The sequence below is a fragment of the Grus americana genome, chromosome 31, assembly GCF_028858705.1.
Source record: "Grus americana isolate bGruAme1 chromosome 31, bGruAme1.mat, whole genome shotgun sequence".
In the NCBI taxonomy this organism is placed as follows: Eukaryota; Metazoa; Chordata; class Aves; order Gruiformes; family Gruidae; genus Grus; species Grus americana.
The window spans coordinates 1,202,712-1,226,411 of record NC_072882.1 but is presented as its reverse complement, the minus strand read 5'-3'; the positions used below and the strand labels follow the sequence as shown (position 1 = coordinate 1,226,411).

Below are 23,700 nucleotides of genomic sequence, written 5' to 3'. Positions count from 1 at the left end.
GGGCTGCACCCCCCGAGCCCCCCCCCCGGCCCCGCCGCTGCGGCTCCCGCCCCGCCGAGGGCCCCGGGCCGCGGCCCCCGCAAGATGGAGGCGGCGGCGCCGCGGACCCCACGCCCCCGCCGCCAGCGGGGAGGTGACCCCGCCCCACCGCCGAGAACAGCCAATGGGAGCGGCGCGCCGACGGGTGACGCGCGGCGGGAGGTAACCAATGGAGAGCTTCGAGGCGTGCCCGCCGAGCCGAGATTGGCCGGGGGGCGGGGCGTGAGCGGCGCGGCGTGGGGCGCTCGGGTCGGTGCGGCGCTTTCCGGAGGGTCGCGGGTTCGAGTCCCGACCCCGGCTCATGCGTGCGCTGAGTTGCGCGGGTCTCAGCCGACAAGGGGCCGGGGGGCGCCTTTCTCCTTCCCGGGGCTGGAGCGGGGACGGAGGGAACGATACGGCCCCTTGGAGACGACCCAGCTCCATCCTCGGAGCCACTTCCCCAAAAACCCAGGCACTGGCAGCATGGAGACCCACAGCAGGGTGCCAAGAGCATCCCTCCCCCCGTGTCACCCAGGGTTCGGGACTGCGCAGGGTGAGGAGGGACCCCCGGGACCCCCCCCCATGCCTCTTCCTTCCCCCTCCACTCTGCTAAAAAGGGGAAAGGAAAAGAAAAAAGAAAAATACTGTTTATTTCACACCACTACATCAAGTGCATCAGTCTGCTGTGTCCCCGGTGGGGTGACCCGGCGTCCCCTCCCTGTCCCCCCCCCAACCTTCCCCCTCCAGCCACCGCCTCTTCCCATCGCTCCCCGGGCGAGAGGGGACGAGCGATGGAGCCCCCAAACCCACCTGGCCCCCAGGCTCTGGGGAGGGGGGGGGGGCTGCTGCCTCCATTATGGGGTTCACCCCAACCCCCCCAAAACCCTCTCGGGACGGTGGCGAGCCTGGTGAAGTCCCCAACCGCCACCCACGGCGTGTGTGTGGGGGGGTCGTCGCACTGAGAAGCCAGCGGGCAGGAGGTGGGGGACCCCCGAAATCAAAGGGGGGGTTGAAATTAAATTGGGGCTCACCCCTAGCGAGCCGCAACGCTACCTTGGAAACACAGAAAACGGCCAAAAAATGAAAAAGGAGAGGCGGCGCGTGCAGGCAGGGGGTCTGTCACCACGCACGTTACAGGCAGGCATGACACCCGACGTGAACACGCTTAGGTCATGTGTGATGCGGAGGAAAAGGGGCCAGACGGACACACGGACACACCTACGGGCACGGTGGGGTGGTGGAGACCCCCGCGGGGTCGGGGGGACAAAGTCGGTGGCAAAAGTGCTGATGGCAGGAGGTCGGGGTGGGCAACGGGGAGGGGGGGAAACGTCCCCATCCCCGTCCCCGTCCCCGATTTAGGGGATCTGAAAGACGTTGAGTTTACTGGTGTTTTTGAGGGTCTGCCGGCGGTTGCAGAACCAGACGCGGACGACTTCGCGGTCGTAGTTGAGCTCCTTGGCGATCTCGGTGATCTCCTGGCCGGTGGGCAAGGCGTTCTTCTCGAAGTAGGCGTTGAGAGCCTCGATGGCTTGGGGGGTGAAGGAGGTGCGGCGCTTCCGTTTCTTAGAGGGTTCCCCCCCAACGAATTCCATCAGGTTTTGTTGCCCCTCTTGGTTACGGAGCTCGGCTTCGCTCAACCACTTCTCCAGCACCGGTTTCAGCTTCTGGGCGCTCTTGGGGGTGATGTCCAGCTTCTCGAACCTGCGGCGGGAACAGAGAAGCCCTCAGGGACGCGACGAGGACGGGGCGGGGGCGGGATTCACACCGGTGGGGGGGGACGCCGTGACGGGGCCGGGGGCACCGGTGCCTTCAGTGGGTGAGAGCACGGCGGGGAGTGACGCCGCGGTGAGGGGCTTCGTGGGCAGGAACCGGCAGCGCCCTCACCCACCCTCCTTTCCTCCCATCTTCCTCCTTTCCTCCCATCTTCCTCTTCTCCCATTTTCCTCCCTTTCCCTAATTTTCCTCTTCTCCAATTTTCCTCCTTTTCTCCAATTCTCCTCCTTTTCTCCCATTTTCCTCCCTTTCTCTAGTTCTCCTTTTCTCCATTTTTCCTCCTTTTCTCCCATTTCCCTTTTCCCCAATTCTCCTCCTTTCCTCTAATTTTCCTCCTTTCCCTCAATTTTCCTTCTGTTCTCCACCTTTCCTCTCTCTCTCTAATTGTTCTCCTTTTCCCCTGTTTTCCTCCCTTTCTCTAGTTCTCCTCCATTCCTCCGTTCTCCCTCCTTTTCCCCGTTTTCCCTCCTCTCCCCCGGTACCTGCAGATGGCCGACTGGCTGTAGGCAGGTCCCTCGGTGGCCGTCAGGGCCTGTCCCACCTGCGTCTGCGTCAGGCCGAGGGACAAACGTCGGATCTTGAAGTTCTTGGCGAATTCCCGGATCTCCTCCAGGTTAATCCCGTCCTCCTCGGCGCTGCTGTTGGGAGCCGGGGGTTCTGCCGACGGAGGGACGCGGGGGCTGCCGTGAAACGGCCACGGAGCCGCCTCTCTCCCCTCCCCGCCGTAACGAGCAGACCCTTCGCTCCCTAACGAAGGCCGGGCGCCGGCGGTGATCCCCAAGGGTGCAGGGCACGGGTGCTCGGCATCCTTCCCAAATTCCAGGGGATCCCAGACCCCAGTATCCCCCCAGTATCTCCAGCATCCTCTCCCCATCCCAGGGGATCCCAGATCCCAGTATCCCCCCAGTATCCCCAGCATCCTCTCCCTATCCCAGGGGATCCCAGACCCCGGTATCCCCCCAGTATCCCCCGTCGTGACTCACTGGAGACCAGCTGGCTGACGGTGGGGGTCTCCGAGCAGGTGATGGGGACGGGCACGGAGGAAGCCTTGGCCGCCGGGGCAGGGTTTGCCATCACCACGGCCGGCTGGGACAGAGCCGGGGCCGGCTGGATGGGCTGGACCTGGGGCAGGGAGGGGGGTCAGCACCCCCAGAACTGGGGGGGGTCCCCCTCTTCCGGCACCACGACCGGGCTGCTCCCTGCCCACCGGCCCCGTCCGCGCGGTTGCAGGAGAGCGGCCACCATGTTGGCAGGGGAGATGGGCTGGGACCGAGAGGTGGCACTGGGAACCGCCCAGCTCCATGCTGGGTACAATTCTGTACTGGGTTTGGGGTGTCCCACCACGTAGATTTGGGGGCAGCCAGCACCTCTGCTCTCGGTCACGTCCCATCCCAGCTGGGGAATTCAGCGGGCACAGAGAGCGGGATGTCCCACGGGGGCAGGAGGGGTCACGTCCCAGAGATGCTCATGGGCTTCCAGAGCAACGTGGCCGGGTCCCAAAGATGCTCAGGTGCTCCCAAAGCAACATCTTTCCATCCCAAAGCAACGTGGCTGAGTCCCAAAGATGCTCACATGCTTCCAGAGCAACGTGGCCAGGTTCCAGAGATGTTCAGGAGCTTCCAAAGCATCGTGGTTGGGTCCCAAAGCCACGTGGCCAGGTCCCGAAGGCACTCACGTGCTCCAAAAGCAACGTGGCCGCAATCCCGAAGATGCTCATGGGCTCCCAAAGTAATGTGGCCACATCCCAAAATAATGTGGCCGGGTCCCATGGCAACACGGCCGGGTGCCAAAATGTTCACGTGCTCCCAAAGCCACGTGGCCAGGTCCCAAAGCCGCTCACGCGCTCCCAAAGCCACGCAGCCGGGGACGCCGCCAGCCCTTTGGCCACGCGACCGTCAGCCCCCGTGGCCGTGGCTCACCTCGGTCTTGGCAGGGGGCTCGGGGGTGCCGGTTTTCTTGATGGTGGCCGCCTGGATGGTGCCGCCGGCCAGCGTGGCGATGACCTGGCCCTGGGCATTGAGCAGCAGCTGGGGCGTCACCGCCTGTACCTGCAGGTTTTGGGCCGGCAAAGCGGCCGGGGCAGGGCCGGCCGCCGCCATCCCGGGGGGGTTCACCACCCACGGCAGCGTCCCGATCACCTGGGCGAAGGGAGGAGAGCCGGGGCTGGGGGGTTGCACCCTGCAAACACCCTTCCCCAGGGTGGGGGGGACACACACCCACCGGCTGCGTCCGTCTCCTCCTTCCCCAGGAGAAACAACCCCGGTGCCGGGGAAGGGGGCAGCCGGCGGTGGGTTTGCAAAGGACAGGTACCCCCCCGCAGCGGTACCTGGCCCTGGGCGTTGGTCAGGATCTGGCCCGTGATGCCCTGAACGCTGGAGATGGTGTTTGCGATCACGGGGGCGGCTGCCAAAGAGCCGAGGAGCTGGGTTTGGCCCCCGAGAGAAGCCGCGCTGATCTGCGGAGAACCGAAAGCCGGGGGTCAGGGACGTGGGTGGCACCCCAGGCCACCACATCCCCCCGCGCACGGCCGGCCACCCCCTTCCCCGCGGCAGGGTGACTCCTGCCTCGCCGCCGTGACGGGATGCGGTCCCTTGACGTCCTTAAATCCATCCTTTAGATTTTGCCTAAAGCAAAGCTGCCTGCTCGCTCGCTCGCTCGTCGTTCGCTGGGGATGGGGAAACTGAGGCTGGGATCTTGCATGATCCCCCGGGGGAGATGACGGCTGAATCGGAGCGCTTCGTTCCCGGGGAAGCACCACTTCTCGCGGCTCTCCGCGGCCACGTAAAGCACCGGATAAAGGGGAGCGGGTGCCGAACTCGCCCGGCTCCACGCCGCGGGCTGCCAGGCTCCTTACTATGCCAGGGTTAAAGGCAAATCCGGCAGGTTGGACGGTGATCTGGGTCTGCGTCTCTAACGGCTTGGCCACGGGCGGCGTGGGCGCTGCGGTGGGCTGTGGCAGGATGGGGGGCTGGCTGGGCGCGGCAGGGAAGACGCCGGGGGGCTGGAGGGGGGGCCGGGGCTGGACCGCAGCCTGCAGCGGCTGGGCAGGCTGCACCGGCGCTTGGATGGCTGTGTTCAGTACGGCGGCGGCTGTGAAGCAAAGAGACGGAGAGAGCGTGAGCCGGGGGGAAGACAGGGACGCTGGGGAGACCCTGAGCTCGGTGTGTCCCCCCCGCCGCTCACTGTCCCTTCCCAAAGGAACTGAATCACCCGGTGATTCATCTCTGCACCGAAAGGTCCCCCCAGGTCCCGTGTACCAGGCAGAGCCGAGCCCCTCCGCTGCAGCAGGACTCATCCTGCCCGGCTGGGGTGCTGGGTCGAGCCCAAACCAGGTGCTGCTGCCAACACAGAGGGCGAGGGACACCTCCGGGGTCCCGTCATCTCCCCCATCTACGACTCGCTCCTGGGACGGGCTTCCTTCCCTGGCGGGAGCTCGAGAGGGGACGGTTCCCTCTTGGTGCCGTACCCAGAGCCCCAAATCTAACCTGGACCCCAGACCCCGTCCCCGTGGGCTGCCTTCCTCCCTGTCGCCATCCTCACCCTGCCCTCCCCTCCTCCCACGCTCCCGGCACCTTTTGTACTCGGGGAGCCGCAAACGAATCCCCAAAATTAAAAGCCGTTTCAAGACCCCTCCTGGAGGGGACGGCCTGGATTCGGCAACAAGCTGCGGGAGGACGAATTAAGGAGGCTGCAAAGCAGAAGAGCACCGGTTACCTTGCAAATTGGCTATGGGTGGTTTGAAAATTCCCCCTGTAGGAGAAGCAGCCGTCAATCCGGGAAGGGCAGCGACCGTTGCTGTAGGAAATGTCCACACAGCCAGCCCCTGCTGACCTGCCACTTGACCTGCAATACTGATGGGGATAAGAAGAGGTTGAGTAACTGTCCCTGCTGGAACCATTACTCCTGTCACAACTGTTGCTAAGTTTTCCTGAGTCAAGACCTGCAAAAGTAAACAAGATTTAAAAAAGAACAAAAATCAACGCCACTGCAGATAGCATCAGCGGAGCATAAGTCTTTGTAAAGGGGCGCGTAGACCCGGCGGCCGGGCGGCCCGGGGTCCCTCCCATCTCAGCAGCTGGGTTCCCAGCTCCGCGCAGCCCCCTCTCCATTGGGGAGACGGGGGGGTGATCCCCCCCTCCTTCCCCCTCGCGAACCACCCGACGCGTCTCTGGCAGCACCTCGGCGGCGCAAGGCCCTTGGCGAGGGCGCCAAGCAGAGGGAAACCGCCTTGGTTCGGGGCGTAGGTCCTACACCCCGCGCCATGAGCCGTCGTCTCTGCCCTCGGGGTTTGCCTACAGCAAGCGGACGCCTCCCCGGGGGTCCCCGCCGTGTCCCGTCCCCCCCACCCCAGCCCTTTCCACCCCCCCCGCCCCGATCCCGTCCCGCTCCGCGGCTGCGGGGTAGTTACCTGCGGGGTGGCTTGCACGGCCAGCGGGGCCAACGTCTGCGGCTGCTGGCTCGTGGCGTGGCTGAAGGTGCCGACGGAGGGGACGGTGCTGGGGGACGCTCCGGCCGCCGGTTTGGCTTTGCCTGGGGAAAGGACAGAGGAGACGGGTTGGAGAGATGCTGCCGGTCGAGCGATAGCACCTCGTCTGCGCAAAGGATGGGGCTGACGGTGGGGAGCACCCGAATTACGCGCACCCGGGGAACGAACACCCTCCGACGGGTGTCCCTGGGGGGCCGCAGCCCCACGGAGGGGGCGTGAAACCCAGCGTGGGGCATCCTCGGAGCAGCACCCCGAGGTGGGGTCGCTGCCCTGGTTATGGGATGCAGGGGAAGGGCGTTGGGGGATTCTTAGGGGATGTTTGGGGAGGAGGCAAAGGAGGGAGAAGGGAGAGGTTTGGGTGACTTGGGGAGCAGTACGTGGGGGAAATAGGGAGGTTCGGGGGATAAAAAGTGGTTTGCCGGGCTGCGTGCGCCTCTCTCGGGCGGTCGGATCCGGCAGGAGGTATTTCCCTCTGCCAGCTGCCGGCTCCAAAATTAGCAGCGATTAAAGCGGTGTCAGCCCCCGAACCGTTCAGCCGGGAAGGGACCGAGACGGCCCGGCCAGCGCCCGGCAGAGGGGGGTCCCCACGGGCTTGAGCTTCCTTCAGCGTCTTTCAACCCTCCGCCCAAATTCCCAGAATATATTCCTATTTCTTAGTTACCGTGAAGATCCGAGTAAGAGGAATCCTTGCTCCTAATCCATATTTATTGCTTGCAAAAGACCTACTTGTTTTTTGAGCAACCTCTCGTATTTATTCCGCTCAACTTCTAATAATGGCAACCCTTGAATATAAAATCCACTTAATCCACTTCTATTTTTGTAAAAAGAAAAAACACCCTTTTCCTGCCTTTTCCTTTGGCAGAAAAAAAGTTTTACCAAATAAATACTTTTCTCAGCTAAGAGCCAGACGTTTCTCGGGTTTGGTTCCTCGCCCAGAAATAACTACAGGTCTGCAAGATTTAAAAAAGCCTTTTTTTTTTTCTTTTTTTTTTTTCTTTCTTTTTCCTAAAATTTCCTACCAAAACCCAAGCACAGATAACACCCAGCACTTCCCAAATTGCCAGATCCGATGGGTTTTGTGCAGCGTGCCGTGCTTTTCCTCCCCTCCAGCCTGCGGCAGCAGGATCGGAGCATCGTCCCCCAGCGCGGAGGGACGCTCGCTGCCTCCTCTTCCCACTTGGCCTCAAACAAACTATAATCCTGCCCGTTATTTTTTTGGCAAAAACCAGGGGAATCTGGTTGACAACCAGAGAAAAGTCTTATTAATAAATAAAGCACGAGAGCGGCAGGAGAGGGACAGGGATGCTTGCGGGCGGATTCGGGCTCGGCCTGCAGGAAGATTGGGGTGCTGGCCAAATAGCAGCGAGGAATAAAGCGGGATCGCCCCAAGATTTATTTCCAGAGCCGCGGTGCCGTGTGAGAAGGGGGATGCACCCGCAGTGAGCTCGGCTCCCCGGAGCGGCCCAGGGTGAGGGGGAGAGGAAACCCAAGCCCCTGCTCTATGTGGCTGTGGGAAAACTGAGCTCCCCAGCAAAACGTCTCATCGACAAGCGACCTCTCTATTTTAAGCACGTGTTTGAGGGCTGTCCTCGATGCAGGATGCTTTTCCCTATCAGCTACTGGAGGAGGAATCGGCTTTGCTGACTCCTAACCCAGCCCGGCACGGGGATGCTCCGGAGCAGGGTGTGAGTCTGCCTGCGCCGGTGGGCCCAGCTCATCCTCCCGGCTCCGACCCAGAGGTCCAGAGCCCAACTTCGCTTGCAGGGACAGACGGACGGACCGGGGGCAGCCCAGGGAATGAGCCCCGGGGAGGGAAGGTGTCTTACCGGCCGCCTCCCCGCTGCTCGGGGTGCTGGCTGGGACGTCCTCTCTGCCCGGGGGGCCGGTCTCTCCCGGGGAGCCCCGCGCTACCTCCCCCGGTGCCATCTCCAAAGCTTTCCGGTCCTCCTCGGCCGGGAGCGGGGCATCCACGCCGACCTCCAGCACTCGGATGGTTTCGTGGCTGGACATGACAATAACCTGCAAACAAATGTGCCCCAAAACATCCATCAGCTCCAGGCATCCGACCCCACAGCCCTTTTCCCACGGGGCCACGCGTCCCAGGGCAGAGCGAAGCAGCTCGGACACGTCTTGGGGTAAAACCAACCACGCAGAGCCCAGGCCGACCCCTCGAGGAGGGACGGGTGGGGGGATCGGTGCGATCCCCTCGCTGCCTTCGTGAATCAGCAGCTCCCGGGCTCTGATGACTTGTGGGCACTGGCGGGTGACGTCTTCAGCAGGGAAGACACGGCTGTCAGCGGCCGTGGCACTGCCGGCAGAGCCGGCAGCACCGTATCTGCGGCACTAGAGCTGACCCACAGCCCCACGGCTCTGACCTGGGGCCGGGCGAGCCCTCTGAATCACGATAGGACTTCCCCCGTGTGACATTGCTTGGGGACACACGGGGAGCGAGGAGCAGAGATACCTGCTCCTCCTCCTCCAGCCCTCCCGCGGTTGCAGGGAGCCAAACCCCGGAGCAAAGATCTCTGGCAAACAGCACCCGCAGCCTCGACGGGCTGCCGGGACGAAGACCTGGCGCCTCCTCTTCATCATTAAAATAACTCGAGGGGAGGCAGCCAAGCTCCAAAAGATGGAGCTGAACATCTGCGTGCCCAAGCGTGGGGGCAAACAGGCCAGTTGTGAGCGTGGGGCCAGCACAAGGTGGGGTTTTCCCCCCCCGACAGCGGGGCTCGGGCTGGTGCTGAACCCCAACTCCCCACCCCTCGGCCCTCCCGGTTGTGGGGTGCGAAGGGGAGCAGCGGGATGGAGCCGGCGATGCCCATACCTGCTCATTGACCGTCAGCGAAGCCTCCTGGGGCTGCACGGCTTCGGTGTCCATGGCGTCCCGGCAAAGGTGGGAGAGGGCTCAGACCTTCCACATGCTGCAAAGGGGGGACACGGGGGGGGGATCCGTCACCGACCCAGCGAGTGGCACAGGACTCACGTGCTGGCTCGACCCGAGCAAACCCGGTCTTTCCCACCGCTCCCCTCTTCCTCTCCGGCTCTACCACCCACCTCTCCCTCTCTGCGCCAGTCAAGGCCCTCCTGCCCCGCACCGCGGGGACGCGTGCTCCTCCCCGGGGGAGGTTTTGGTGTCTCAGGTACCTCCCATCCTCCTGGCAAAGAGGTGACGGACAGGGGGTAGCGTAATTTATTGGGTGAGCATCAAATATATAAACAGCAGAGCAAGGGAAGGGTTATTCCAAGGGCCAAGCCTTTCCCCCTCTCCTTTCCCTTTGGGACACGAGGATGCAATTTCTACAGCCTGCTTCAAAAACCCTGAAAAACCAGGCAAAGCCCGCGTGAAACTGTCCCTGCTCCCTGTCTGAAACCCAGAGCGGGTCCCCAAAGTCTCCGCGTGACACTTCGCAGCTCCCCCAGGCCCCTGACGCCGGCCACGAGAAGTAGAAGAGTCAATTTGCTCTTTCCTGAGGGGACCCGAATTGATGGGGATACTTCATTAAGCCAGTGAAACGAGTCTTTCGTGGAGGGAAGGGGCTCGGCACACCTGTTGGAAGGCAACTCTTCCTCTTCCAACGCCCCTCATTAACTCATTTGGTCACGTATTGTCCCCTCGCTGCCTTGCAGAAGCGTAATTGCCTTTATAAGAGACTTATGAATTTTTTATTAGGAACGTCTCGGGGATGCATTTAACCAGCCAGCCTGGATGACATTCAAAATTACTCGATGCATGCACGAAGGTGTCCTTGTTTGTGTAACTGCTCGGGAGCCCCGGGGCACGTTGAGGCTGGAAGGTGCAGCCAGACCCTCAGCTCTCCCTGCCTGAGCCGTCCCAAAACGCCGGGCAGCGTCTGCTCCGCTCCGACCTGGGTACCGACCCCCTCTGTCCCGGGCCTGATCCTGTCTCTGCCCCACGCGGGACGCTGGTGTCGCACGGATCAGCCCGCTCAGCCATCGGCAAGCTCTGCGAAGCCGAGCGCGTTAAACGGGAGGCAGAGCTCGGGCAGAGCCTCCTCGGGCTCACAACTCAGCCGAAAGGGAATTTCAGCCCCAAACTTGCGTCTCATCCATCGGTTTTTACTTCTGCCAGGGAATCCGGCGTGGTGCGGGCATCCCCTACTGCTCTGCTCCGCTGTGATACATCGACCTGTCACGTCAGCCCAGGAGGCACTTCCAGGATCCAGGAAACATCCCCCAGCACCGTTTTACGAGCCCTTTATTGTTTCTCTGCGTCTCAGAAGCCACCAGACTCCTGCTGAGGCCACCGAGCGTATCCTGAGACGGAGCTGGCATTTGTATGCAATTAGTAAACATAGTTATTCGGATCCTGTTGATCCAAAGGGGCCTAAATTGAATTAAGCGCCAAATTCTCATTTGAAACTCAACAGGGGCTGAGCATCTAATTCCCTTAGGCTGGCTTTTGTACACACCACGCGTTGTTTATTATCTGCAGCGAAGTCACGCTTGGGGTCCCAGCAGAGACGGGGCTTTTTTCTTCACCAGCCGCTCGCCACGGCTCTCCCCCTTGCTCGGCCCTGCCAGGCTCAGCCCCAAAATCCACGCGGGCCCCAGCACCAGCCCCTTTGCCAGGTTCAGTGAGGACTTTTAGAGCAGCCGGTGACTGAACTTCAATAGCTGCTGTGAATTTTTAAACCTGGCCTTAGCTTCCGAGCAGACAAACACCTTGGGATGCCGGCGCAGAGTTTAATTAACAATTTATTCTAGTGCAACAGAGAACAGAGCAAGGGACGAGCGAGCGGCTTATGCAGGCAGCTGGCATTATTAAAAGTTAATGAGCTCTCCAGCAGCCAGAGCCCAGCAAACGGCGAGGAAGCCGGAGCAAGGGATGTCTGCGCTGCCTGCTAGGGCCAGGCAGACCAGCAAAACAAAGGTGCAGAGCGTCCCGCTGGAAGAAGGGCGAGCAAGGGAAGGACAACGCTCCAGAGGAGCTTTCTGAACTTCTCTGGAGCGTAGCTGGCAATGGGGAGGGCTGTTGGGGGCACGGGGGGGGCTCTGACCCTACGTCCTGCTGAATTCGCCCCACGGGGTGTGACCCGCTCGCTCCAGGTCGCTGCTATATATCAGCTATATAGAATTTCAGAGGTGGGAAAGCTTCCTGCTCCCTTGCCATCGCCTCCCTGCCGCCGTCGCTGCCCCAGGGATCCCTCCCCAGCTCCCCCTGTGCCTGTCACACAGGGCTCTTCGTTAGAGCGCGTAGTTGAGCCCAAACTGGGATCCCAGACTGGGAGGCGAGGGCACAGTGACAGCAGTTGGAAGGGAAGGGATGGCCAAGGGGCTGTTTGGTCTGCGGGGAGACCCTTCCTGCACAGCCGGGGCACACCCAGAACCCCAAACCACCCACGGAGGCACCGGAGAGCAGAGCCTGGAGCGGACGGGGAGCACCGGGCTGCTGCGTGGGGAGTGTGTAGCTGAAATCCCGTGGGATCACGGAGGCCGCGGCGTCCTCCAGGGCAGTGTGGGGAGAGGCGGCCCCGGGACTCACTCACGGTTTGCTCTGGGGTGAAAGGACACTCCCGGCAGGAGACGGGGCCGGCTGCTGCCTCCTGCTCCTCGGGGCACTCCGGCTTTAGCCTGCAGGGAAAGGAAAACCAGAGCTGTCTGGGTGCCGAGCTCTGCCTGCTCCTGCGCTCCCCAAAACCGATGAGGAGCAACAGGGATCCCGCGCGCCAGGCTCTTGGCGAGAGGGGACAACTCGAAAGCACCCCCATCCTCGCAACTTCATTCTCCCTTACTGCTCCTCGTCGCTGCCCCTAAAGCCTGCGCTACCGAAAAGTTCACGCACGTGTCGGCTTTTCTCGGAGCGCGCCGATGTCAGCAGCGCCGAACGCCGCTGCAAACGCCAAACCTCGCTGTTCTCCATCCCCATCCATCCCAGTTTAAGTTAATCTCTCAGAGCCGCAGATTTATTCCAGCACGACTGGAGAGACGAAAGGCTGAAGAGGGCAATAACGTCCCTGCTCCGACTGCTGTATTTATCTCCGCGTGAGCCGTGGATCTGTTCAGGCCTGTCCCGTGGGGGAAGACTCAAATAACACGGAGAGAAGAGGAGAAATTTTTTTTTCTCGGTGCCGTGCAAAGAGACCAATTAGTGCGCTAGACGATTAAACAGACATTTCATAATGTCAGGCTCGATGCAGTTTGGTGGCGTGCTTCGGATTTCGGAGTGGGCTGCTTCTCCTTTAGCAGACGTTCGGCGGGTCGGCAGTACCATTTCATTTCGTTTCTTCGCACTTTTTTTTCCTTTTTTTTTTTTTTTTGCAATTAATGGGACAAATAATTTGTCCAGATGGTGGTGTTAAGTGCACGCAGCAAGAAGACAGCCATTTCACAACAGATGGTGGCAAGGAAATGAAATGCACAAAATAATAATACTAATATTTAAAAAAAAAAGAGGGAGGGGGGAGAGAAGGATAATTTAAGATGCTCCGAGTCTCACTGTGAATATAATTGCCGTGTTAATTACGAGTGTTGATGAGTCAGAGATGTAGCCACTTGGATCCCAAGTGGGTGGAAATCTAAGTTTGAACAAACTTGCCACAGGTGAGAAACCCTAAGAGGTTAATTAAACCTGCTCCGCACAGAAGACGGTTTGGACACGGCTACAACTCCCTAATTACTCGCTGTCGCTATCCTGGATTAATTCCTTTGGATGGACACTCCGATCCCAGGCTGAGGAGTTCGAACGCGCCATAAGCAGACCCCAGCTTCAGGTAGACGAGCCCTAAAAGCTGCTGCTAAGACACCGGTTCCTGCCCCGAAGTGGGTTTGCACACCAACGGGGCAAGTGTGCAAATGCACGTGGAGGTAACGCACACCCCGACGCCTCCCGGCAAAGCCGTCACCGATGCAAAGGGGGACAGGTCCAGGTCGTGGTCCCTGGAGAGAAAGCGTTACGGTAACGACGCAGCCCCGAGCATCCCTTGCCGCGGTCTCGCCAGCTTCGCCGCGTTCGGAGCGGAAAGATCCGGGCTGGAAATGACGCCGTCAGCGGGAATTATTTTTCAGAGCATATTTCCAGGTATCACAGTGGCGGAAACCTGGACCCAAGCGCACTCGAGCAGTTTGCAAGGGTTTTTTTTCCCCAGCTTCCCGCTTAAAATGTCTTTTTTACTCCTCTAAACTTTATCGCTTTTAAGATTTTACCGTGTTTACTGATGGGGAAACTGAGGCAGGGGACGAGATGCGACGCGTTGCCGCCGACAGACCTCAAAACCATCCGTCTCCGACAAAGACACGCGTCCCGGGGCGGCCTGGCGAGCATCCCTGCTCCTGACCTCACCCTCCACGAGCCAGGAGGAAAAAGAAAACCAGACATTTTCTTTGGGTGGGAGAGGAGCCGAAGCGGCCAGCCCCAACCTCTGAATCAAAACCTTTCCGCTAAGCAGCAAACTGATGTAAATCTAATTTCTACCTCAGTTTTTCCCCTGTTCTTTTGGCCCTGCACCAAACTCCCCCCGGCGCGGTACCACGGTAGGGCTTCGGGTCCGGGACTGCAGACGGCCGACGCGGAGCTTTGCTGAGCCCGGTTTTACAGCTGTAAAATCCCTGAAGATCGGGGCTGTAAGGGAAAGCTAGCGGCATCCGTATCGGCAGGACGGCGAAATCTTTTTTAAGGCAGAGGTGGGGTTTTTTTCAGCTGGGAGGCTTTTGGAGGAGACATGGCAGCTCCCCTGCATTCCTCATCCACAGCGCTGAGTCAACTCCGTGCCCGGAAAACCCCATGCCGGGGCTGGGGCAGCTGAATCCCGAAGGAGAGTTTGGGAAAACTCATCTACCGGGAAAATTCATCTTCCAACGCCAGCGAAAAGGTGCAGCTGGGGCCGCTCGGGGACGATCATAAAGTTTAGCAAGCAAATCAAGGGGCGACGTTGAGCCCAGACGCGTGGCCACGAGGAGCCTGTCGGAGCAGGAGCCGGCTTGGGAATTTGCATCCGTGGAAAAAAATAGAGCTGCCGACACGTAGCGGGCACTTCCCCGCCTGGATCATCTCACCCAAGAGATGCAAACGGCATGGGAGCAGGGGACGGAGAGGTTGGTTGGCATCGATTTGGCCCCAGCCTGCGTAAAACTGCCAGGGACGAGCCCCGATGCCAGCGTGGCTCGCTCCGGCACCCCGATCCCGAGCAGAAATACGGGTGATCCTTTAATCGCTTCAGCAGAGCGTCTGCTGCCGGGGCAAGGGAGAGGAAATACCCGGCGGAGGGTCTCAAAACCTGCTTGGAAAAAGGGGGAAAACCCCAAACCAGTTGACCAGCCTTCCCTGCCAGTTTGGCGGTTAAAATCCGTTATTTGCACAATCCTCTTTGCACCATTAATAAGAAACATTTTTCTCCTGGCCGTGGCGTGGGGGTTTTTTACTGGTTTTGGTGCCTATTGCCCTAAAACGCCCTCGTTCCCCGCCGGAGGGAGGCCAGGCACGAATGGGGAGACGCACGGGAGACCGGCGTGCTGCGTCCCACTCCGCTACCGCCGGGCAGCGCCGCCTCGGTTGAATCTCCTCATCTTTGCTTCGCTTCCCACCTTCGACGGGGTTTTTGGGGCAAAAGCCTGATCCCAAATAAAACCTCCTGCCTGCGCAGTCGTGTTGAGGATGATGGGGTTCCCCTCTTTTCCTCTGCCTGTTCACAAAGCAAATCCCACCCGGCTCGTCCCGCCGGCTGCCGTGCGGTGCCGGGAGCAGCCGGATCAGCTTACGGTGACTTCCCAGGAATCCGTTCCTTTCTCCAGAGAGACGGGAAAGTATTTTTATTCCCGCTACAGAGGAGATGGGATTAAGTTCACCTCCCAAGGTCATGCCAGAGGAACGTGGCAAAACCAGGAGCAGATTTTGGATCTCCCAAGCCGGTGCGCTCGGAGCTCCCCATCTGTCTCCCCCAAAATAGCGCCCGGAGCATCAATCACTCTCTGTATTGCCAACGCCCCGGGAGCGGAAGCCACCTCGAGGGCTCAGGACATCTCAGAGGGACATCACGGTTGGTCCGGGGGGCACAGGACCCCCCCACTGAGCCTACGGTCCCATGAAATGCAATGTGGGGGGCAGCGCTCTGCCCCTCATCGCCCCTCCAGGGGCTTTTAAAGCGGGGTTCATCGGCTGAAGACCAAGCCTGACCCTGAGATGGTGGCTGCAGGTGCTGGGGACGGGTCCGAGGTGGGGGGACAGCGCCTCTTGTCCCCTCCACGGGGAAGGAGCGAATGCAGCCCCCCACATTGCATTTCTTGCCCCCCCCCAGGCGGTCGGGATCCGCTGTACCCTGTACAGTGCCCCCCCATCCCCTGCACTGTCGGACCTCTGCCAGCCAGGGCTCTGCAACACCCAGGAAAGATCCTCCCCCCACCCCAAAACGCAAACCGAGGGGCTCAGGGTGGCTGTGCAGGGGTGCACGGCCCCCCCAAACTCTCACAGCACCCTATTCCCTGCCCCACATTGTGCCGGAGCACCCCAAAATGCCATTGTACCCCCCCAGCCCTACTCTCCATCCACCCCCCCCAGCTGCAGCAGCTGCCCCCCCCGGGGCTCTGCTCACCCCTGACGTGTCTGGGCACCCAAATCCCTGCCTGGCACCTGCACCCCCCAGCACCCGCACCCCGAGGGCAGGGCCAGTCCCTTGTCTCCCACCCCGGGGGTCCCTTTGCCCTCCCCCGGCAGGACCCCAACACTGTTCTCCTGTCCGCTCCCCCCAACACTGTTCATCCCCAGCCCTGTTTCTCCTCTTCTGCACCCCAAAACTCATCTCCCACAGCCCCCAATTTCTCCCGCCCCCCCCCCCCCGAGCCCTCCCCAGGGCAGTCACCCCCCTTCCCTGCCCCGGGGCTCGCCAGCCCCCTCTTTCCCCCTTTCCTGGACACCCCCAGCTCCGTGCCCCCCCCAAGGACCCCCACCTAGCCGCAGTCTCCCCTGGCATGCCCTAATCCTAACCCCCCCATTTCGGTGCCCCCCATCACTCCCTCGCTGCCCCCCATCTGCATCCCCACTCTTAGTGTGTGTGTGTGTGTCCCCAGTCCTCCCCAATTTACCACCTCCCCAAACCCTCAGCCCCCCCCCCCCCAAACCGCACCGACCTTCCTTCCCCCCTCCCAAAATCCAACCATCCCTCCCCCCAGCACCCCTCTCTCCGCCGTTTCTCCGCGCCGGTTTCTCCCCCCCCCCCCCCCCCCCCGCCCCCCAAACAACCCCATCACTCTTTATCATAAATATATAAATTATGCTAATTACGGCATTGCATATTCACCGCGGCGGGGCCCGCCGCCCCCCGCCCGGCCCCGGCCCCGCTCCGGCCCCGGCCCCGCTCCGGCCCCGCACTCACCGCGCTGCCGGGGCTGGGCGCTCGCCGCGGCGGGGAAGGGGAAGGGGAAGGGGAAAGGGGGGGGGGGGGGGGAATCCGCGCTGCTCCGCACCGTTCCGCGCTGCTCCGCGCCTTCCCCTCTGCCGGGGAATAATTAAAAATTCATCTCACAGCGGCGGCGGCGGCGGCACAAAGGGGAGGGAGGCAGCGGGGCGGGGGGGGGGGGGGGGGGGGAGCGGCGGGAGGCGGGGAGCGGCCCCGGGACCCCCCGGCTCCGTGTCCTGGTGGGGGGGTGGGGGTGGGTGCCCTTCGGGAGGGGAAGGTTTTTGGGGGGGTTGTGGGGAGGATGGGTTGTGGGGTGGGTTTTTTTTTTTTTTCCGTGGGGTTGAGTGGGGTTTGGGTGGTGGTTTTGTTTTTTTTTTTTTTTTTCCCCTCCTCCGGGGGGATTTTTTAGCTGCTGCGTCATGAACATAATTTATGCGCAGGCCTTTGCCGCATCCGCGGGGCTGCCGCGCTGCCCGCCGCCACCGGGGGCGCACGGGGCCCCCCACCTCCGGACCACAGACCTCCCCAGAACCAGAGACCCCCCCTCCGGCCCCCAGAGCTAGAGCCCCCAGCCCCGAGACCCCCAAAGCAGCGACACCCCCCCCCCAAAACCAAAGCCTGAGCCCAGAGCTCCGAGACCCCCAAAGCAGAGACCTCCCCAGCCCCGAGACCCCCAAAGCACAGCCCCCACTACACCTCAGAGCCCCCAGACTCTGACTCCAGAGCCCCCTCCAGCCCTGAGACCCCCAAAGTCAGAGCACCACAGCTCAGAACTCCCCAAAACCAGACATACCCACCCCCCCCTCAACTAAGAGCCTCCCCAAATCCTAAACTCCCCAAAATGAGCACCCCATGCCTGGAGATCCCCCAGACTCATTTCTGCCCAGACCGACCCCCCCCCAAACTGGAGGCACACCCAGCCTGGAACCCCCGTAACAGGAGCACACCCCAGCCTGGAGACCTCCCAATCCAGGACATCTCAAATCCAGAGCACCCCCAAACCCAGAGCCCCCCAAAACTGGGAGCCCCCTCCCCAAACCTAGAACTTTCCCAAACTCGGAGCTGAAATCCCAGACATCTTCAGTCCCACCCTGAACACCCAGAAACTCCCGAAAGCCAAATACTGGAGCCCAAATTGCTGCCCCCTTCCAAAAGCCAGAGCCCCCAGGTCCCAGACCCCCCCAAGACTCAGATCCCCCAAAATCCAGATGCGGCCAATCCCAGACCCCCCTCAAACCCAGACCCCAAAGTGCCAGGATCCCCCAAACCCCACAGCCTCCCACCCCCAACTTCTCCAAAACCCCAGACCCCCCCAAACCCCAGCCCAGTTAAATCCCTGACTCTCCCACTCCAACCCCATTCCCAGCAGCAACCTCCCAATTTTGGGGTCACCCTTTGCAACCCCCAAGCAGCCATGTCCCCAATTTGCCAGGGTTGGGTGCCAGAGGGAGCCCCCGGCTCTGCACCACCCCACAAGATCCTGCCTGGAGCAGCCCTCCTGACCCCAGCTCCGAACCAGCTCATCAAAACCCTAATACAGCATTTCATCATCATAAATTAATACATTAATCATCACATTAACGTGAACCACCCCGGGGCAGCACAAAGGATTCAATTTGTTCCTCTCTTCCCCCCCCACTCCCGTTATCCGCTTTGCTCCGGAGCCACAGCTCGGGATCGAGCCCCGATGCTGAACCCGCTACCTGCCGGGGCTCGGGGCTTTTCTCTAAGTGATCAAACCACCCCAAAAACCTTCCCGAGGCGTTAAAGCGGGAGCTGGAGGCAGGGGCCTGGGCAGGAGCAGCGCCTGCCTTCGCCCGGGGAAGCCACAGTAATAATTCAACATGCTCCATCTTCCCGGCATCGCATTAGCTTCAGATCCAGCCTCCCAGCATAATATGCAGGAGGCTGAGCTCCGCACGCCGGCCGGCATTCCGCTCCCCGCACCGGCGTCGTGGCCGACCCTCCGGGGCTGCGCGTCCATGGGCGAGCGGAGCCACGGGCTCCTGCCCTCCTCTGGGCTCGAAAGAGCCCGGGGGGCTTCAGACCCCACGCTTAGAGCCGCTCTGATTTAAAAGGGGAGCTGAGAGCTCCCTCACCGGCACATACAGGACCTCGGGACACCCGTGGAGTCCTAAAAATGAGGGTGCATGTAGGCGCTAGCACCCACCTTGTCCGCAGCAGCACCTTCCTGCAGGGACAAGGGGATACACCCCAGCGTGATACCGGGGATCACGCCGGCTGCCCGCACTCGCGGTCACCCTCAACTCGTGCTCGCTCACCGACGGTGCAAAGTTTGAGCGTCAAGCTGAGAGGCTGCAGGGCTGCTCTGGGAGTGAAGCAATAAACAGACAATAATAGTTCAAAAGACGAGGATGTGATTTGCTTCTGGGTGTCTCCGAGAGGGAATACGCTAGCAGAGGCTCTCCGAATCCTACCAGTAATTTTAATTTCCAGGCGCGATCGCGTAGACTTGTGCAAGGCACGCTGCTCGTGAATTAGTCCTGGTCCCCGGTACTCACCTGCCAGCTCACTGGCGCTTTTTTTTTTTTTTGCGGACTGGGTGAAGGAGCGAGGAAATAAGTGCCATGAAGGGAGCTCAGGTGCAACTTTAACCTTGTCACTACGTAATTAAAAGAAGGAAGAAAACTATTTCCGTAATTGCAAAGCTCATTAGAAGCGCAGGTGCAATTCTGCGGCTTTTCAAGCCAACTTATGGACCAATTATAGCTTGTTTGGAATCGTTAAAAAGAAAGGAAGCAGAGTATATTATTATCTTGCATTCTGTATCTTTTACAGTTTTAAAATTGTAACTTCCTTCTTATCTCTTGGCAGGAAAAAAAGGAGGAAAAGGACAAAAAACTCCAACATAACATCTCAGTTATTGGCACCTCTTAAAAACCAGCACGGCTCGATAAAGCCGAATTATTTTTACTTCTTTCCCAGCCCTATTAGTTGGGAAGAATTGCACCATCCATCTTCCTCCGCAGAAAAAACCCTAATGGATTAATTTAAATCTTTGCCTCACAACACACCTTTTTCGGAGTTCATCGTAAGATATTCACAACCCGCTCCCACAGCGCTCTTCCGCTCATCCCTGAGCGAATAGATACATTAGCACGGACGTAACAGGCATCCCTGTTAAAAAAAAATAAATGCAAATACCACGTGCAATTCTTCCGAGGCTAAATCCGTCCCACGTCCTCTCCTGCACGCACGGAAAGGTTTCTGGAATTAACGTCACTTAGACTAGCCTAGCCTCTTAGTACCAACTTAATATGATAATCGTTAGTGCCGATTAGCACCTACCGCTGCAGCCTACGCTCAGATTCAACAGGAATTAAGCGAGCGCTTAAAGTCTGGCAGAGGTTAACGCCGAGGCACGAATATTAACGAACACGCAGGCCAGCGCTGACCACATTTTCATTAATAATCGAATTAGATACGTTAAAGCATCTTCGCCCGAGTACAGCTGTTATTTGAGACTGCAGCGCAATTCTGCTGAGAGCCTGGTTTGCATATGCTGTACTGTGATTATGAATATTTAAATACTTCCATCTAGTTGAATTTCAGACTCATTTACATACATTGGCATACTGTTTAATATAATGCATATGGGGAAAAGGGTGCACGGTGCATTTTTAATTTTTCTTGAAGAGGAATTGATTTTATGAGTGCTGAAAAGCTTTTTTTTTTTTTTCTCTTCAGGAAAAGAGCTTGTTTGGAAGGGGAGGGGGATTTTAATTAACTCTTTGATGGGAATAGCCAGCAAAACTAAAATGCTGACTGCAAGAATACGTCCTTTGTTCCAGAGCTTGCTCTGTCACCGAGAACTTTTGGTAGGTGACCAAAGTAATAGTACCACTTTCTTGTCTGCGCTTCGTTCGCTGACTTGGCTGCTCTAATCACAACCAGCAACGGGTCAGCGGAGGGTTTACACCTGACCCTGCGGTTTCTGGCACGTCTGAGTCGCTACAGAAAGGTTTCTAGCCCTGCGAGGAACATATATGCCACAAACCAGCTTATTCCAGCTGTTCCAAAAACTTAAATGGGTGAAAGTGGAGGAAAAAAGCGAGCCTGGATTTTATTTTTGCCTCCCACGCTGCAAAGCGACTCCGGTTGCTCACAAACTTGCTTGAATCTGAGTTTAAGCGTGGTTTTTAAAGACTGCGGGGGGGGGGGGGGAGTTAATGGGGGTTTGTCGGTGCTGCGAAAGAGCCGGCCTCTGCCTCGCTTTTCCCCTTAAAGCTGGAAACAGGCTCTAAAGTTTCCACGAGGATTTTTAGGCCACTTCATAGCGTTGGGTTAAATCCGGTCCTGGCAAAGGCAAGGACAAGAACCCCCTCGGTTTCAGTGGTGGGAGAAGGAAGGAGAGCATTTTCCCTAGGTGGAAGCTATCATCCAGTAATTAACAACTGCTTATTCATTATTTTTATGTAATTAATTATAGCCTTACACCCATAGGGTGCTCCCTGCCTCAAAGTACCTCTCGCTTCTGATTACTCACACGAGTAAAGCTTCAAAATGCGTATGCGCTCGTAAGGCCGCTGATATCGCCTGAATTTTTATTGCTACTTCGTTTTTGCTGCTTTTAGTAGCAAACGACCGGTATTATCCCAGCCAGCTCGGCTTCTAATCAGGGTTAAATAACCCCGTGTTGTGTAAATAAGGACTTTCAGCGTGGGCCCTTCGCTCACCCAAAAAAAAGTAGACTCGGCCATTTACGCTTTTATCTGCTTTGCGTGCTATCGGCGCAGCGGCGACGGCGCGCCAGGCGCTCTGCAGACCGTCCCCTTCGCCTTTCAGAAGCGGCCGGCGTGGGAAGCAAAGTCCGCTGGCACGCAGCCAGGCATCCAGAAACTGCCGCGACTTTTCTAGGTTCTCCATTTCGGGGCCGCACAACGCAAAACGAGTCCATTTTTCAGAGCTTTTTGATGTTTTGATGGGTTTGTTTCTTTTTTTTTTCCCTCCTGGAGTCCTAAGAGGCTCTTAAAGGAGGTAATCGGTGATCAAAATACAAATAAAAACAATCCCAAGGGATTTGAAGGCAGGTCCCTTCTGAAAAGCCCAGCTCCACCACATGGAAACGCTTTCTCCTCACCTCTCCCACCTCACAGAGTGTTTTCACTGTTCCTTTGCGAGGAAGTTTTCTGTGAAATGGTAACGGGAGAGTGGAAAAAGGCACGTTTGTTCAAATAAATCAGGGTCCGAAGGCAGGAGCTGCTGAAAAGACTTAACCCTGCGCAGTTCCAGCGAGCTCTAGGGTGTTCCAGGGGTGGGTTCGTGAAAATATCTGGGGTCAATCCCTAGAAATCGCCTTCCCCTTCGCTTACTTTCACCACACTTAACTACAACTCACCACACTCCACGTTTCCGTGGGCAGATTTCAAACCATCTTTTCTCCCACTTTAAAGGGTAAATATTATTTTTTTTTTTTTTTCACGGTTCCTGTACAGTTGCAAGGTGAAGAACATTTTCTAGGCATGAATTATTGATGAAGCCCTCCCAGGCACACCAGCCAACGTGCATATTCATCAGGCAGCCGGTACATTATTCATGAGAAGTTCACTTAAATAGGGAGGAGAACAATGATATTGTTGATTGAGATGCCTGAAAAAGAGCTTGGAAAAAAAAAAAAAAAAAGAGTTGTGCCCTCAAACTCTGGCCAAAACACAGCCAGAAAGTTTATCAAAATCACCAAAAAGGGGGGAATTTTACACTTTAAGGGAGCATCTTTATTGGGGTCCTCTCATTGTCATCATATACGTTATTTTTTTGAAACAAGACATCGACCTACTCGATTGCATCATACCTTCTCCATGCACAGCTCCACACCTTCTGCTGGCAGATTGATCTTCAGCGGGCGACACCTGCAACACATTTTTAGAACAGTATTTAGGCCCCAGAACTCATCCCAAATTCCTTAAAGATTATCCTGAGAAACTTCACTCTCCTCCTTTAACCCCACAACATTTTTAAGCCGAGGTAGGTGCCAGAACTTTCTTGAACAGGGCTGGTATTAAGAGTAGGGACTGCCCGCTCTTGCAAATACAGGCCCAAATACAAGGCAAAAAGAGTGCTTGAATCAAAGAGGTGATTTATTTCCATAAATCCACCGAGGTCTCTCCTGTGCTGTTGCTGAAGGGGAACAGGGCGGCAGAACAAGCCTGAGAACTGCGCGTGCCTGACCGCACCAGCAGCTTCTCGGCAGGGTTTTGGCTACGCTGAGGGCAAGAAGGGGAGACCGCGGTCACTTCGGAAAGGAACCCGTTCCTTACGCACCCCGTGCGCGTTGGGGGAGACCTCGCTGAAGCCAATGGCTCCCACGGCAGGACGCTGCCCCCCCCAAAGGAGGGTCTCCGGGGGCTCTCTGCCACAGGGAGGCAGAAAATGGGGTTCTGAGGAGGACCCTGGGAAGGACTCGGGGCTTGTAACAACAACCACAAGGACACGGTTTAGAAGAACCAACATAACCCGGAGCTCAGGCTGCAGTCACCAGTAGCAGTCACTGTGCTAACGAGCAGCTCTGCCTGCTGATGCTTCACACGGTCCTTAAGGCTTAATTAAACTTAACAATATTTGGAGGTTACCAACCATTTCCATTGATCTTTTATGCATGAACTCAGAGGCGGCTTCTTTCGTTGGGTGCAGTTCAGGAGGCAGCAGGGAAAGCACCGGGGGCTCCCTCACCCACCAGTTTCCCCAGTGCTGTCCCAGGCCCTGGGCAGGCTCTTGCCTGGCAGGACAGGCAGGGGGGCTGGGGGACCCCTGGGCCATGCTGGGGGACCCCTGTCCTCCCTCCTTTCCCACCCAGGGCCCCCTCTAAGGCCCAGCATTACTCCAGGCTCTGCCTGGGCCCCTCAGCCCCCTCCCCAGCCCTACTTAGAGCCCCCCTCACCCCTGGGGACCCCACCCCTACACCAGGCCCTGCCCGAGGCCCCCCCACCCCGGGCCTCTCCGGGGCCTCCCCACAACTCCAGGCCCCACCTAGGCCCCCCCAAAGCCCTGCTGAGGGGCCCCCTTCACCCCTAGGCCCTGTCTGCTCCCTGGTCCTGCCTGGGGACCCTCCCTCCA

General features: G+C 58.8%; 1 protein-coding gene across 1 annotated transcript; it reads right to left on the bottom strand.

Annotated features, from left to right (window-relative positions):
* Window positions 1-774: 774 nt before the first annotated feature.
* Window positions 775-23,493, bottom strand: POU6F1 (POU class 6 homeobox 1). Its single transcript, XM_054807277.1, is given in 15 exon segments — window positions 775-1,719; window positions 2,274-2,448; window positions 2,775-2,913; window positions 3,711-3,929; window positions 4,118-4,246; window positions 4,646-4,881; window positions 5,506-5,731; window positions 6,200-6,321; window positions 8,104-8,296; window positions 9,102-9,176; window positions 9,179-9,198; window positions 11,781-11,802; window positions 11,804-11,869; window positions 22,439-22,496; window positions 23,221-23,493. Coding segments are annotated over 14 exon segments (1,977 nt in total). The 5' UTR covers window positions 22,448-22,496; window positions 23,221-23,493; the 3' UTR covers window positions 775-1,373.
* Between the last annotated feature and the right edge of the window lie 207 nt (window positions 23,494-23,700).